This window comes from Parus major, chromosome 12 (assembly GCF_001522545.3).
Source record: "Parus major isolate Abel chromosome 12, Parus_major1.1, whole genome shotgun sequence".
NCBI lineage: Eukaryota > Metazoa > Chordata > Aves > Passeriformes > Paridae > Parus > Parus major.
This window is the reverse complement of record NC_031781.1, coordinates 14,649,912-14,664,405: the sequence shown is the minus strand read 5'-3', so window position 1 is coordinate 14,664,405 and position 14,494 is coordinate 14,649,912. Positions and strand designations below refer to the sequence as shown.

Here is a 14,494-nt window from a genome sequence, read left to right as displayed (position 1 = left end):
ACGAGCATATTATTTATTCTGACACTCGTGGAACCTTCTTTATTTGCCCCTCTCTTTCACATGAAGAGACTGTACAATGCCAAATGCAAACACAGAATGCAATGTACTGGCTGCTCTCCCATGGGAAAGCAGGGGTAGCATCCTGGCTTATGAGTCTCTCTCTTTTTGAGGCTTTGTTCTGTCTGAAGGAGCACTGAGATGCCTCAGACTCCTCAGGACAGAGATCTATCCATGTCACACATTGTGCCTTTAACTGGGAAAGATTCAAGCCTGGGATAGCCAGATCTGGCAGAGGGACCCCAGCACTGCAGAGTCACACCAAAACATTCAGGCCACACTCTAGACCTGCTGGCTTTGCAAAGCAAGAACACAGTTTTCACATATTCAATCAACATAAAAAGAAAATGTGCAGAGCTTATGCTTTATTGGCTTCCATAAAATTAACAGAAAAATAAAAGTGAGATAAGAGCCTGGATTAATAGCACTATTTCCATCTGCAGTACACACACCAGGCCTGCTTTACCTAAGTTTCTGTAAAAATTATGGAAATCATGTTACCACCCTGCTCCACCTCCCACATGCATTTACAACTATATTGTCACTAAGGACTGACATGAGATTTTCAAATTAAGGTGCACACCACATTATCCCAAAGATTATAATGTAGTTGTATTTTTCTTAGACACAGATAAGCTAAAGAAATGCAGAATACTAACAGAAAGTGATGCTGAAGTAAAATTTGAAATAAATGATTACACAGGTAATAGGATGGTACAGACATCCTCCTTTCTCTTCTTCACGGCACATGGGCATTATTCCATGGGGCGAGAATACACAGGGAATGCTACAGACCTTACATAATCCATTCATATCAAAGGAAAACCCCATCAAAGCTAAAAAATAGGAGCCCATAAAATCATTCCCAAGCTAAACCTCACTCTATTTCCTCACACAAACCAGTCTCCAGAAGTCCAGGGATGAAAAGACCATTTCACCCCAAGCTCTCCCAGGGTGCTGCCGCCCTCTGCTGCCTGCACCCCCTGAGCGCCCATCACCGCCTCCTCCAGCCCCAAATGTCAGGATTTGCAAGGATGCAAAGGAGGGATTCCTACCATGCTCCTCGAGATTCCCTTTGACCAAGCTAAGAAAGCTGTTTCATTTATTCCATCCGCTAAAACCGGCCAATTCTGGCTCTTAAAATATCCTGAAGCGAGGCATGGCTTTTGGTATTTTCTCTTTTGAGGGGCACTTCTCCGGCACTCAAAATAGTGAGATCAATTCCTATTTCCTGCTAGCTAATAAGCAGGTAGTCTTTCAAAATAATTGAAGTATGAAGTGTGTTAAGCACTTGGAAGAACTGTTCTTGTGGCACATGTGCTTCTCTAACCATTCTTCCAATCATTAGCATAATTGATAAATTACATAAGCTCTCTGCCATAGATCTGGTTTCTTTTTCACACCTTCACCATAATCTTTGGGTTACAGATTCAACTCTTGGATTGCCAATTCTTTTAACTGTGCGGGTTACAGATTCAACTCTTGGATTGCCAATTCTTTTAACTGTGCTTCTGTTTTTAGCAGGTGCAGAGAAACCAGAAAATAGTAGCCTAAGTATGGGAAAACAGGTAAATGCAATTAATATTGACAGCACAGTGATCCTGCAAGTGGAAGTCTTCCACTGTAAAATCATGATTTTGGTCTATTTCAGGCAAGAATTTCATCCTTGAAAAACAGTCCTGTACTTTCAGGAAATTGCTAAATTGCTTGCTGTTCCAGACCAACCACACACATTTACAGGACTAGTTGCTTCAGAGAGTCCAAGACCCTTGACAAGAAATTATTAAAAGCAATAGCATATTTTACATATAGAAGTATCCACGTGTATATTTGTACATATTTTGTATAAACATATGCCCTACACATAGATATCTTTTTGGGGTTAGAGAATTACCCACTTCAGCACACAAATACAGAAGTTCACCCATCAATGAAATGTGGCCTTAACCAAAAACAGCTCAGCAACCCTCCAGCCATCAGCAGGATTACTCTACAACTTTGCAAAACAGGAACTGAGACCTACAGAATGTATTTAGACAGACAAAATACAGTTGTCCATGTTGGAATGCAGCTGAGGAATTAAAGCTAAAAGCCACCACTCAGCCAAAAATTCAAACCATTGTGAAACATGTAGAAATCAAAGCAATCAGTGTAACAAACAAAGTTCCTAGGTTATTTAAAAGACAAAAACAAATCAACAAAAAAATCAACAAAAGAAACAAAAATATCACAGCACAAAGAAAACCAGAACTTTTTCTTCGTAGGATTATTTTCCTCCCAACTCGTTCTTGCCCACAGTGCTGCTACCCACCCACAAAACACATTCCTACACCATGAATGCTGCATTTGCAGAAACACTTTAGTAAGCTGCTTTGAGAATGTATGGAAATGGTATCTTTGTTGGAAGTCTGGAGCAGGACACGCTTCCTGCAAGACTCTGCTTGCACACACATTCAGCTGGAAAGAATCTGCATTATCAAATCACACACCATGCTTTGAGTGCAAATGGCTTTCCAAGTTTTTTTCTGTTCAAAGACCCCAGCTGCACGGCTGTAGCTTTCAAAATACAGAAATACTCTACATATATGGAATTCTTTTCATCTGAATATCCCCCCTGATGTCACAGAGATGCAGTAGCTGTGTGCTCCACTGGTAAACAGCACATCCACAGCACCAAGGATGGCTGAATTCTGTTTCTGGCCAGTCTGTGTGGATACTGCACCTGGCCTGAGCAAGAGAGTTCAACCAGAACATCTTGGTTGTAAATGTGCTTGACCAAAAAAAAGCCAAAAACCCCTCACTCCTCCCTCCCAAACTTCAAGGAATTTGCTCTAGGATTCTGTCCACCATCCAGGCGTGTCACAAAACCTATTTCCCACAACTGTAATTTAGGAAAACCAGGGTTATTTTGTAGTCTGTAAAAGTAATTTACAACTGCTTTGTGAGATCTCCATTTTCATCTCCAAGTACTATTCCAGCATTTGCAGGGAGAAGGTAATGAGCACAACCTAGAGCAGCAGAGTTATTCATTTTATCCATTTACTGCTGTTCCAGGTCAAAAGCTAGGGTGTGCCTGAGGCCTTATCCCAGAGCACAGACTTGTCTCCTGCTCCCACCCCTCACCTTTAACCCTCCAAATGAAAATCCCTTGAATACTGATACCTAGGATGATACACTGATACAGGAGCTGATACAATTCCAGTGATGGACTTTTCAAGACCAAGTGATGCTAGAGTGGGAACAGGGACTTATTTTTCAACTTCCTCCCATTAATCCTGGAGTCACATAAGCTCTGCACAATTTTCCAGCCCCCCTCCCTTTCATGAGGCTGCTGATGCTCTACATGGAAACATTCAAGCCAAAGAAATACTGGCTGCTCAATAAAAGTCAAAAACCAGTGTTACAGCTCCTGCCTAGCAAATTCCTTGTTAAACCTAACCTATCTAGAGTCACAAAATAACATAACACCAGCTCGGTTTTCCAGAGGTAACAAAAGACAGATACTGCACATATTTCACTAAGGAGGATGTTTATTTTTCCAAATATTGTACTAAGATAGTGTCCTGTTTGCCTGTTTCTATCGACATCTGCTCTGTAATACACAGAAAATGACAAAAGATCAAAGTTTTAATTGTGCAAGTGAAAGAATGTATTAATAACATTCTTTCTGTCCTACAGCAACAGAGATAAACTTAAAAAAAATCCCTCTCTAACAGCTCAGGGAACAGGATATTTATATAAAGATGTCCTAACAAAAGGAAAGCATGCAAAACTACCTTAAATGGATAAACAAACTCCCTGTTTGCAATGTGCCCTATCAAGCTCAGCCCTCAGAAATCCCCTCCAACCCTCAGTCAACAGGGTCAACACATCACAGCTGGGTTTCACATTTTTGTACAAACCCGCCTAGCATCCTTTGTTCACCAACCCTTTAAAATTAGGAAAATGCAAGCAGGTGTGCCTTTAAGGCCCATTTTGCTGCTAGTTGCTTTAGCTTCCCTCTCCCAGGCAGTAAGTTGTTGGAGAAGGTTTTTTGTTTTGGGTTTTTTTTGGGTTTTTTTTGGGTTTTGTTTGTTTGTGTTTAGTTTTTTTTACCTTTTTACTTTTTTTTTTTTCCTTCTAGCTCCTTCCTCATCTGCAAAGGCTGCGCTGCAGGTCCTCCACAGCCCTTTTGGGACACACCTTGTGAAAGGACAGCAGTTCTGTGGAACAGGTACAACAAGCAGTACCTCCTCCTCCTCAGGAGGTGTTATGGAATGGCATAACATTCTCCTTGGCTCTCTGGACTTTGCTGCTGTTTGTCACACTGCTGCCTCTCACTAATGCAACAGCACACTTTGAGCTGGCTGCCCCTCTCCTCCCAAAGCTATTCTATCACTCCCTCCCCCCCAAGACAGCAGCAACTGCCTTTATCCACTCAGGGCTCTGCCTTGCATATACTAAAGGGAAAAACACAAACACACAAAGCCCAAACCAACCCACAGCTGCACTAAAAGAGCTGGGAGTGCTCAAAGTGATAACTCAGTTCTCTCACCTAAAGCCAGGCCAATGGCGTGTGGTACCCAGGTGGGGTCAGGTTTGTCAGGGGTTTCCCTTCAAACCCAGAGCTCTGAGATCTGAAACAACATCAACAGGTAAAGCATCACTGCCACCTCCACCTGAATGGAGGCCAACACAAGCAGAGTGTGAATTGTCTCAGAAAAGTCCAAGAGGACAAGCTCAGCCAGGGCTACCTGCACAGCAAAAACTGACATTTGAAAGTGACTCTGAGTCTCCTTCCAGGACATCTGTAAGTTACAGAGAGCCAATCATTCTCCATCCCCTTTGTCTTTAAGAAAGTTTAATATTAATTTAGCTCCTTTTGAATCTATTTCCAAGCTAGAGGCCAGTCCATCTGCAGTATTTTTACAAGTGCCGAACTGGATTAAAAGCACACGGAACACCCACTCTGGACTCGCTCACTTCTTCTAAACCATGGTAATTCAGGACAGAAGGGACACAGGATTTACTGTGAAGCTGCAACCTGCACACAGACATGCCAGTGAAGTAACTCACTGTACACAGAGAAACTGGACAAAGCACTTCCTTTTCTTTTGTGCTGTCCCCTCATTTATAAGAACGTCCTCTAAGACATCTGCTGGAATCCTGTAACATGAACGGAAATGGAAGAGCTCCAATGGGAACTCAGGGGTTTCTTTCTTTTTCCCATGAACTGAACATTATGGAATTTTAACAGATGTTCTACTTGGTCATAGTTAATAAAATGAATTATACAGGAATTAAAAATCTGGCTCCGTTTGCTTATATAAGATCTCAGCAGCAGAACTCCATTCCCATTTAGGAATTCTAAAGGATTTGCAGTGGATTTATAGTCTGCTTCTGCCTTATTATGAGATAGCTGGAAATTTTACCAGTTAACTTTTCTCTGTTGTGGAAAACATGAATAAATTTACCTGTTCATTGACTGATCTTAGCAGCATGATCCAGTTTCCACAGTGGTGCATACAGGTACACTACTGCCATAGGAAGGGGCAGTTCTCACTTGGATTTGCTTTGGAAATGACATCATGGGAATTCCACATCATTTCACAGCCTCTGATTTCTGCCATTTATTCAAAGTCTCATTGAGCAACCTAATAACCATACTCCCACTTTGTGCTTTATTACAAAAGCCTTCCTCTTGGAGCACAGATGTCTCTTTCAGGCTTCTACTGCCAACAGAATGATGCACTGTACCTCACCTTCCTTTCCATTTTAGGATTAGTTCAGTGTAACCACATCAAAGGAAGATGTAAAGACCAAAATGTAATGGAGATGTGAGAGAAGAGGAACCAAAAAGGTGAAAAAAGTCACAGCCTAAACTTTCAAGCCTGGAGGTTCACTCAACATTATTTCCAAATTCATTACGTATTTAGCCATCTTCTCTTCTAATATCCATCTGCTCAGAAAGCATTCTGAGATGATAAAGGGGATAAGTCAGAGTGAGAAGAAAAACTGAAGGATGAAACAGCTACCTTGCACCAGCACAGCAGCTAAAGCCAATTACATGGAGTAGAATAAGGCTGTCCTGAAGAGATCTGCTATGCTAAAGCAAGATGAGGCCTCCACACCACACTCCATTCATAAACAGATTTATTTTCATTGAAATTCAATCAACTGGCAAGCAGATCTCTGTCCAGAAATCTGCTTGATATAATACACAAAATTTTATCCCAATGCAACAGCTAAAATTAACCTTTCTTAAACTCTAGCTCAAGAACCTTGCCAGCTCAACAACATAATCATCTGAAAAGCATCAATATTCCCAGCCTCTTCCAATTTTTTTTAAATGAAAAATCATGTATTGAAGACCCTCTATCCAAGAATTCCCACCCCATTATAACTAAACAAAGGGCTTTGTGTAGGTAGAGAACCAAAGCATGTAAACAAACCTTGTAAGTATAAAAGTCAGCTGGAATTAAGTACCAGCTGATATATGCTATGTAGCTACCAGGATGTGTCAAATAATGAATTAATATAGATCTTTAGCTGAAAATAAAGACCCTAAAGGAAGAAGTCTACTCAAAGGGAAGGAAAAATACCAAGTTTAAATGTCAGGCTTACAACAGCTCCAGCTGAAGGTCCAAAAAGCTGTTTTTACTTGAGTGGACATTGCTTTACAAAATTTAGTATCAGAAAAATGCATTAGTCTTAACAGTGTTAAATTCAAAGATTCTTTTTTTTTCTTTTTAAACATCACCTATGATTTCTTTCATTTTGAAGAGAAAGCCCATTTCATTTGGTAATCATTTATTTCTCATTCTGTTGGACAGATTCTCCCAAAAAGCAATACTTCAACTGAAATCGGTTCTGAAGGATCTTTTATGAATATACATAATGGAGAGGACTCCCATTAAATTTCCAACAAAGTGTTGCCATTTTGAGTAAACAAAGTTATCTCAGCAGGGTCATACACTGTGCCATGAATATGGTCTGCAAATTAATTACCACCCTGACATATGTCAAAACAGATTTTAAGGAGAATAGCACACAGTAGCAACCATGTGCTTTATCTACCTGTTAGTATGCAAAATCTGTACTCAATGGGATCCAAATTTATTCATTTATTCAGAACTCCTCTGAGAAATCATAATGATTCGTATTCATTCGCCTTTTGCGCCCATCTGCAAATGAAATCTGAGCGAATAACATGTTTAGTGAGCCAGAAAATAAGTACAGGACAAAGGTATGGTGGGAGTTACATTTCAGAAAAGCAGGTATCATCTTTGCACAAATAACTAATTTTTTAAACACTCAAAACTGCTAAAATAAAATGCAGTGCATTAGCATTTGTCTGCACTTTAAGGAACACTAAGTTTGGTGTTTCTTATTTAAGGTAATATCCATCTCTATTCTGTACTTGTAACAAGAGCTGGCCAACATAACTGTCCTGAAAACAGTTTTCAGCATGAAGAAAGGCTTTAAAAAGCAGAGCTATTGAATGAAGATTAAAAATCCTCTGCAACTGCCTTTATTATCAATGGCAACACAGACAACAGGTATGAACCTGTGTTTAGAACAAAAGGGGGAAGATCCAAACTTACGTTATTCACTTGAGTTACATAAGGAGAAGACAAACCCACCCACACCACATCAAAAATGTCACATGGAGAGCCCTCCCTGGACACCAGTGGCTGTGTCCAGACAGGTGCCAGGAAAGAATTCCTCCCTGGGAGGGTGGGGAGACGCTGGCAGATGCTGCCTGGAGAAGCTGGGGCTGCTCCATCCCTGGAAGTGTCCAAGGCCAGGTTGGACAGGACTTGGAGCAACCTGAGGTAGTGGAAGGTGGGGGAGTGGCACAAGATGGGTTTTAAGGTCCCTTCCAACCCAAACCTTTCTGTGATTTTATGTTTTCCTAGGAACTAAGCCTGACCTCTCTATTTGAGGTACACATACATCATGCAACTTCTGTTTTGTCAAAAGATGATCTCCCGGGATCTGATACTGAAACAATTTTAGCCTGGGAGTTCATCAGTAGGTTTTTCTACTTCTTTTATAATCTGCCCTCAGTTCACACAGCACATCAAGCACTTCCATGACACTAATCCTGGAATTCACAGTACATTTATGAAAAGATTTTAGCTTAGGAACTATCTTCTTCTGAGTGGGCCAAACATATTTTTAGCCCTATTTCTTTTCTAAGAGTGAAATACTTCTGATTTAGAGTTAAGTAATGCCATATCAAATCTACAGACTGGGTGACTAAATGCATTTCTTTCACACATTAAAAAAAAAAAAACCTTATAAAAAAAGAGAGAGCACAATCCTCTCTATATACAGATGACAAATAATCCCTTGGCATCTGCTGACAAATATATTTAAAGAAAGCCTAAATCTATCTGTGCTAAACTTGGCCTGATGCCACCAGTTCACCATTGATGGCACACACAGTTCACATGATGCAATCACAAGACTTGAGAAAGTTTCCAGTACTTTACTTCATGGTTTTCTCATGTTAACATATACCTTTCCATCCTTTTTCAATTTAGCAGCAACAGAACTGGGAGACAGGATGGCAAATGAATTTTTGCATGTATCAGAGGTTTTCTTAGTGCTCATCATCAGTATTCTATTTAAATTACAGGTTGGTAAGTTAGCTAGAATGAAATATGCACTATTATCTCTTGTTAGAAAGCAAAGTGAGGCAAAGGAGGCAATTGAAAAAAAAAAAAAAAAAGAGAAAAAGACAAGTGTTTTACCTCTCTTAATACTGTGCTTTTATAACCCCGATAAAGTCCTTGAATACCCTGTAAACCAACAAAAGAAAGCATCATCCAGGGGGAATGAGTTTGTCAAAGACCACAATTTATTGGTGATTACGAGGCAAGCATTACAGCCCTAAAGTGTCACACCTCAGCTTCAAATTGACTGTATTGATTGTAACACTGTATACTGTATTCCATTATTTACAGTGCCAGAGGGTCCTTAGCCTTTATCAAGACAAATGTTTTATATTTTTAACCAGCTGAAAATACTGAAAACAATTAAAACTTATTTTATAAGTGTGTATAAAATTATGCTGTTTATTATTATAGGGCACTTAATTCAAGTGTTTGGCAAGGCTTATGGTTCTCTGGCCAGCTATATGGAAAGGGAAAAACATATGGCATTGACAGAATCAGCTTTTAAAGCAGAATCAAGTCACAGAGAGAAGTTCCAGTGACCCTCTTGTGCAGGGTTATCACAATAGTTTCCATTTGAAAGCAAATAAAAATCAAGTGGATCATTTAAAGGTCATATTTATGTCTTCCTTTCCCTGGGGTTTACACTCAGAAATTGTGTTATAATATTTTTCCCCAAGCTGTTTTTAGGAGCTGCTTTCTCTTATGGAACACAGCTTGAAAAATCCCCCCTTGTGAAACTCTGCTAAAACAGACGTGAACAGGTTTTCACAGGAGGGAACAGCATAACTCCTGAAAAGAAGACAAAGGCCCTTATTTTTCAAAAGTAACCAATACTGGATAAGCACTCATTTCCAGAGTTCCTCCTGGCTCCTCCAGAGCCTCTCTGAAATGTTGCCTTTTGGACATCCCCTCCAAAGCCTGCTTCAAGAACTGGGAACTCAATGTCCTGCTCCCCAGACAAGGACTGTTTGCATAAATACAAGCAGAGCTTTGGAGTCTGGAAGCTAAATCCCCTTTTTTTCCCCTCTCCTCATCTTTAAATGTAGGTATCCCATGTAAAAAGAGGAGAAAAAAGAGTTGCTCCAGGATGATGCCCTGGGGGGAGGTGGTGGTTTGGTTTCCTCAATCATAACATGCCAATCACTTTTAAGAACAGAAGAATAGATGGAAAATTGCTGGGAAAGCACAGAACTGCAGTAAAGTTGTAGGAATGCTTCTGGACATGTATAGCACTGAGTGGGAAAGAGGAAAATTTTTAGAAATTATGCTCTGAACTCACCTCATGGTACAAGGTGTGGGAGAGAATCCGGAGAGTGCTCGAGGAAGGAGAAACCTGGGCCCTTTGCTTGACAACCTCGGATGGAACCCGTATGAGACAGGCAACCTGCAAAAGAACCAGAGGTTCAGGCAGCAATTGCTGGCTTCCTCTTCTTACAGCAAACATTTTTACCAAGAACAGAAACCTGACAAATGAGGAAATCAGGTTTGTAATTATAGGACTTAAAAGCTGTTCATGAGCAGCTTATGTATTTGTTCTCAATGTCATGTACATTCCTATCCCAAAATTATACTAACAGGAGCATGGAAGCACCCTTGGAATTTTAAACTTTGAAAACAGAAGTAGATTGGAGAGGAGAAAATCACTGATAAAACCAAAATTTGAATCCATCCTTTTGGCAGTCACAGGAATTTTCCCCCCACTTTCACAGATTTAAAGTGGAGATTCAGGACTGCAAGACCAATGAACTTCTTTCTTTTGTAATTTCTTTGTGCCCTCTAGTGACCAAATAGCCATTCTGGTCAGCTTTAGATACAACATATTCCAAGGTTTATCTTAAAATACACACCACACTTCATTCAAGGTAAAGCACTGGATTGATCCTTTCCTGCAGAATGAATTTACTACACTCTGCAGCTGGATATAAATGTGGCTGCTGCCACAAAGCTCCAGCTTTGCTGAAAAAGCCAGGCTTGGATTTTAAATATTCACCTGCCACTTTGGCTTCAGGTAAGGGTTAAAGCTTGTGTGCACATCATTTCATAGAATGAGGATCCTGAAGTGTGAGAGTTATAAGCCTCTCATCTCTCTAGAAAGTATCTTTTCATCAGCACATCAAATTTCAAGCAGAGTTTGTCTTCAGTTGGCTCCAGGGATACTTAAAGCAGTGATGGGACTGGTGGCAAAACTCTGCAGACCCCACTGGCCTTTGCCAGATTTTCAGCCTGCCTTGAGACCATCCTGTGCTGGGCTCAGGAACACACAGTAGCTCCTACACATGAAGGTGATCACAGAGGACTTGAAGGGCAGAGCAGCCCAGGTGAAAGCTGCCCATCTGAAGTGGCAAACCAAGCAGCTAACTGGGAAATCCATGTGTGCCAGAGACAGTGCAGGAATTCACTGGAGATTGCACAGACACAGTAACTTGAGTGGTCATTTGTGGGGAACACAGTACAAGGTTTAAGTTTCATTTTCACAAAGACACCAAGAAAAAAAAATCCGTTATCCTGTTACATTCCTACAAGTTTACTGGACAACAACATCCAAAAGTCATTACAAACAGATCTAACTCCATGTGCTCTTCAATTCTCAGGGTCAAAAATAACAAGTGACCCCAATCTGTCAAGAAAATAAGAACTGTCAAGTTTTTTTGATAGTTCAGCATAAATATTTATAGAACTTCATGCTTCATAACACTCCATGTCCTTATATTAGCTTTTTATTCCTTAAAAATATGGAGGCAGGAGGAAAGCTTTAAAAAGGCTGAGATGAAAACAATCCAGTCAATCAAGACCAGACAAAGAGCACAGCGTGGCTTCCTGACATCTGGGGTGCTGCAGTTTTGGCAGGAGAAGGGTGGCTACAAAGTAATGTCTCCATTTCCCCGGACTACTTGGGGTGCATTTCATTTCAAATTAACTTTGATGTTTCTTCCATTTGAATTTGCGCTTACAAGGGAGTCTGTGGCTGCACAAGAACAAAAACAATGATTACATTGTGCTGTTCTGAAAGGAAATAAAGGCTCATGTCACCCGGGCAGTGCTGTCAGATTGGCTCCATAGGGCACTTCTGGTATTCAAAAAGCCACGAGTTGCAGCTGCCAACATCAGACTGCACGGTGACATTTTCACTGTGCACCTGAACTTACAACGTGTTACCTTGTTTGTTCCTACACATACACCTTCCTATCAATAATAACCCCAGCAGCCTTTTGATGTGGAGAACAGGTCTCTAAAGGGAAGTATGCAAGATTAAGTTCACATGTATCTTATTAAAAAAGTAATAGCCTGGATGGGAGGGTGCAGAAAAATCTCAACTCTATCACACTCTGATCCCAATCACTGCAGCACCTTCCAGGTAAAAGAACACAAATCACATCTCCAGGCTTTGCTTTCTGGGACAAGAATGTTCAAGCAGCACCAGTATGGTAACACTGCACCAAGAGAGTCCTCACTTCCATTTTCAGAGGTGAAAGCTATAAGCAAATGGCACAGGAAGGGTGAAAGCTGCAGGTGTGCAGCTGTCCCACGGCACCTGCCCACGTTCACCTGCACCCATGGGAGTATCAGACACAGAACACAGACAACAACGTGGCCCCACTCAGGGGGCCCATTCAGCTCCCTGATCACCAAGGTCCCAGGAAGAAATTGCTTTTTAATCTCTTCACACAGATGTAGCCTGCTGCTTGACACACAAGAGCACAATACAGCCCACCAAGCTTGGGCCATTCCTAGTGCATCCTACTGGATTTGGGGGTGACCTGGTGACAAATTAGCTCTGTGCTGAACATCTGCAGAGCCAGCCCTGGAGAGGGTCCAGCAGTGAGCCCTCAGCCACCTCAGCTGACATTAAGCATCAGACAACAGCACCCTGGTGATAGGGGCCACGCTCATTTTCCCAAGCAAGCTCTGGAGCCACGGGCCATTCCCATCTTTTGATGGGAGCAAAAAGACAGAGTCAAGATCCTGGGAAAATTCAGGTGCTGCCCTATGAGCTCCTTCCTTATTTACCAGGTCAGGTAACACAATGTCTGTGGTCAGGTTTACATACCATAAGGGCAGGAAGACACTAATATGGAAACAAAAGGCTCAAGAATTTTCAAATTTAAGCTTTAGGAAAACCTAATTTTACAACTATTAATAGTTTACAGAGCAGGTATGCAGAAATGACAATATTAGCACCTATTACCTTTCCAGCTTTTTAATGCTATGACCACTTCTGAGCAAGAGGGTACTGAATTTCAAAATCCTTGTCTCATACTGGGTCAAAGGGTGACTCCAATATCTAGACAAAAACCTATGTGCATTTTTAATTTACTGACTTGCATAAGCCAGTCAGGAACAAAAGCTAAAACCAGGTCTATTTCATTAACATTTATCTATGTATTGCTAAGACAGTGTATGTTCTAATTAAGTTAAGGTAATTTCTTTCCTCTGTCAGTTGAGGGAAAGACGTTCTAACTTTCGGGTTCTCCTTGCACGAACCAACGCTGCCATCTCCTGGTCGGATTTATGTCGGAACCTGACTGTCCTGGCTGTTGTGAAGAATGACCTGTGCAAACAAAATCTCAAAAGTGCCATGACATTTTACATATGCACCAATTTAAACTATTTTTTTTTCAGTAAAAATGTGGCTGGAGCAAACAGAAAATCAGATCTGCTGTAAATAGCACTAGGAACCTGCCCAAAGCCTTTCCTATGGGCTCACCTAAGTTTACTGGAAATACCTGATCTTAAAAGTGTAACTTCTGCATAGGGACCAATCCCACCTAAAGCTGGAGCAGCTGTTCAGAATCAGGCAGATTCATCTAATTCAGCACAGGGGTACCCAGCACTTCTTTTTATACATAATATACACAAGATACATAATAAAAAAGGACAAAGGGGACATGGTCCTGCTTACACTCAGTGCAAACAGAGGCAATGCCAACATCTTTAGAAGAGAACACAACAAATCCTGGTCTTCAGTGCTGTATTATGATCCAAATATTAACATATCTTATTTGGATTAGCAGCCTTTTCCTTCCATCCTTTGTGCTCCAGGCAAAGCATTTTCTCCCTGGCTGGATTTGTAGGGTTTGGTAGAGGATCAAAGATAACACATTCATTTGTTTTTAGGCACCTCCACTACAGGTTGACCACTAACCTTGTGAACTGTACACGAGGTGTATCCAGGATCATTAGGAAGGGGACAGAGCAGGTGTCATAATTGCAATTAAGGGCTTAGGCTGGGCATTTAAGCTGGGCTGGTGCACAGGTTTCCTCAGAACCAGGGACACAGCTGCTACAACACACTCAGCTTTGTAAGGATAGCAGCTTGAGAAAGCATTTATCTCTTCCTGCAGCAGGCTGCACAGCTGATGATCTGACTCACTCCTAAAAGCTCCCACAGCCATAGGGGCTGAGCTCTTGTTATCTTTAATAAGAGACAGATATTCCCCCTGCTGTAAGACAGCTCCCTGAAGTAAGAGCCCAATTTCTGGCACCTGATGAGCTCCTGGCTAATGAGCTGAACTATTCTCAGCACTAACCTGGGCTTAGGTGAGCATCAAGACCAAATGTTTTTCCACTTATTAATTAGCCAGCCATTCTGCTCCACAGTAGGAGAAGGGTAGTCTGAGGGCAAAGGACTGACACGGAATTTGTGAGTGGCTGGTGATTTAGGAGCTTGCACCCAGTGACTGAGCAAATCTCTGGCTTGCATAGATAAGCAAAATTTAGTACAGAATTTAGTACAGAAAATTTAGTACAGAAACATGGAGTAAGCTCCAGAAACC

General features: G+C 41.2%; 1 protein-coding gene across 4 annotated transcripts in view; it reads right to left on the bottom strand.

Annotated features, from left to right (window-relative positions):
• The window catches only part of SLC25A26 (solute carrier family 25 member 26), an 85,272-nt gene that overhangs the window by 56,125 nt on the left and 14,653 nt on the right, over positions 1–14,494 (bottom strand). For 3 of the 4 annotated variants that reach the window (XM_015640983.2, XM_015640984.2, XM_015640985.2), the window contains exons 4-5: positions 10,000–10,104; positions 8,796–8,843 (exon numbers count right to left, since the gene is read on the bottom strand). In XM_015640983.2, the coding sequence (XP_015496469.1) occupies positions 8,796–8,843; positions 10,000–10,104 (153 nt within the window). The remainder of the gene's footprint in view (positions 1–8,795; positions 8,844–9,999; positions 10,105–14,494) is intronic. The other variant, XM_033517332.1, reaches the window with a different exon arrangement.